Source organism: Benincasa hispida, chromosome 5, assembly GCF_009727055.1.
Source record: "Benincasa hispida cultivar B227 chromosome 5, ASM972705v1, whole genome shotgun sequence".
NCBI classification, from domain to species: Eukaryota; Viridiplantae; Streptophyta; class Magnoliopsida; order Cucurbitales; family Cucurbitaceae; genus Benincasa; species Benincasa hispida.
The window spans coordinates 63,339,629-63,342,092 of NC_052353.1; the positions used below are offsets into that span (position 1 = coordinate 63,339,629).

Below are 2,464 nucleotides of genomic sequence, written 5' to 3' on the forward strand. Positions count from 1 at the left end.
AATGTAGTTCGCACTCAAAGGTGCACCAGGTGGACGTATTCATCAGCCCATGGCTAGCTGTGTTGGCTGTGGAGAACCTCACTCCTATAATGACTACTCGTAAAACCCACAGTTAGTTTGTTTTATAAAAAATAACCCATTCTCAAACACATAGAACCATGGATAGAGAAACTATCCAAATTTTTCTTGGGGAGGTCATCAGCAGGAACAACATCAACTGGGGAAGAACTAATAGCATAGGCAGGGACTGCCGCCTGGATTTCAGTCATCACAGCAGCCTCAACATCAATCCTTCGATAGTGGTGGTTGGGCATCAAGTTCAATATCTTCGCTTGAAAATCTCTTGAAGGAGTACATAGCCTAGAATGATGAATTGCTAAAGAGTCAGGCGTCGTTTATCAGAAACATGGAGATGCAAGTGGGACAGATTACTAGCGAACTGAAGAACTGGCTACAAGGAGTGCTGCCTAGCAACACGGGAACTCTGGGAAGTAATAATGGAAAGGAGTAATGCCATGCAGTGACGTTGCAAAGCAGTAGACCACTAGTGTAGAAAAAGATGAACCCAAGAAATGATAGCAGTCCTTCAACAGATGAAAACACAATGCACACAAAGGCGTTTGAAGATCGAGAAGAAAGAACACCTTAATCTACAAGTCATTTCCACCCAAGCACGTCTAACGCAGGGGTACTTGCAGTGCACCATTCCCTAGACGCCTGCAAAAGAAGAATGATGAGCAATAATTCAAGCATTTCCTTGAAATCTTAAGGCAATTGCATATTAACATTCCTCTTATAGAATCCTAGGAACAAATGCCAAAGTATGTGAAATTCTTGAAGGATGTTCTAACAAAGAAAAGAAGTAGTAGCACTAATGCAGGAATGCAATGCGTTAATCAACAACAATATTCCTGAGAAGTAGAAGGATACGGGCAGCTTTACAGTCCCTTGTTCAATTGGAGGGATAGATGTAGGTTATGCATTATGCGACCTTGGAGCAAGCATTAACCTCATGCCCCTTTCAATTATCAAGAAACTAGGAATTGATGAAGCACAACCAGCTTCTGTAATGCTTCAGCTCGCTGACAGGATGATCACCTATCCTGAAGGAAAGATTGAAGATATTTTGATGAAAGTTGACAAATTTATATTCCAAGTAGATTTCATTATACTAGATTATGAAGCTGATCGGGATGTTCCAATCATCCTTGGACGCTCATTCCTTGGCACTAGGAAGGTATTGATAGACGTGCACAAGAGGGAGCTTACTATGCGCGTGGACAACCAGGAAGTTAAATTTAATGTGCTGAACGCATTAAAGTTCCCAGATGAAGAACAATGTCAACCTAATAGTCCAATTGAGTTGCCAGAAGAAGAAGAAATGGACTAAATCTATGAGGTCCATGCATTGGGTGAAACCATGAGAAAATTTGAACTGCTAAGTTTAGATGAGCGGCAAACTAAACCAACGCGTCCATCCTTGGAAGAACATGCAACATTTGAATTAAAACCTCTACCTGATCATTTAAAATACACTTTTCTTGGATCTAATAATACTTTGCCTGTGATTATTTCAACTAATCTTTCTGAGCCTAACGAGTGTTCTTTTTTGCAGATATTGTAAAAGTATACGCGTGCAATTGGCTAGACTCTAGTTGACATTCGTGGAATCAGCCCATCGTACTGTATGCATAAGATTCGGCTGGAAGAAGGTAAGACTGGATTGATCGAGCCTCAATGCAGGCTAAATCCTGTAATGAAAGAAGTGGTGAAGAAAGAAATTATTAAGTGGCTCGACGCAGGAGTAATTTACCCCATCTCTGACAGCAGTTGGGTGAGCCCAGTCCAATGCATCCCCAAGAAAGGAGGCACCACTGTGATAATCAATAGCAACAATAAACTCATTCCCTCGAGAACTATCATAGGGTTGCGCATATGCATGGATTATTGGAAACTCAATGTGTTGACCAAGAAAGATCACTTTCCCCTTTCCTTCATTGATCAGATGCTTGATCGGCTAGCTGGCAAAGAATTTTATTGTTTCTTAGACGGATACTCAGGCTATGACCAAATCTTCATTGACTCTGAAGACCAAGAGAAAACAATGTTCACATGCCCCTTTGGAACATTCGCATTCAGATGCATGCCTTTTGGGTTACGTAATGCACCAGGGACTTTCTAAAGATGCATGATGACGATTTTCTCTAACTTTCTAGAACAGACCGTTTAAGTTTTTATGGACAATTTCTCAGTTTTTGGGGACTCCTTCTGATCCTGCTTAGACAACTTAGAGGTTGTTCTCGCACGATGCGAGGAAACAAATCTAGTACTGAATTGGGAGAAATGTCACTTTGTGGTTACTGAAGGCATTTTTTTGGGACACAAGGTGTCCAAAGCAGGATTGGAAGTAGATGAAGCGAAAATTGATGTCATAACCAAATTTTCCCCACCTGCGAATGTCAAA

The 2,464-nt window shown here is 41.1% G+C and overlaps 1 protein-coding gene across 1 annotated transcript; it reads left to right on the plus strand.

The window, feature by feature from the left end:
* The first annotated feature begins 406 nt into the window (after positions 1 to 406).
* Positions 407 to 1,390, plus strand: LOC120077436. Its single transcript, XM_039031316.1, has 2 exons — positions 407 to 491; positions 975 to 1,390. Exons 1-2 carry the CDS (start codon positions 407 to 409, stop codon positions 1,388 to 1,390), a joined length of 501 nt encoding a protein of 166 aa, XP_038887244.1.
* The last annotated feature ends 1,074 nt before the right edge of the window (positions 1,391 to 2,464 follow it).

Coding starts and splice junctions, on each gene's coding strand:
- LOC120077436 (XM_039031316.1), top strand. CDS start 407: ATGGAGATGCAAGTGGGACAGATTACTAGCGAACTGAAGAACTGGCTA. Junction 492..974: donor CAACACGGGAACTCTGGGAA/GTAATAATGGAA, acceptor GGATAGATGTAG/GTTATGCATTATGCGACCTT.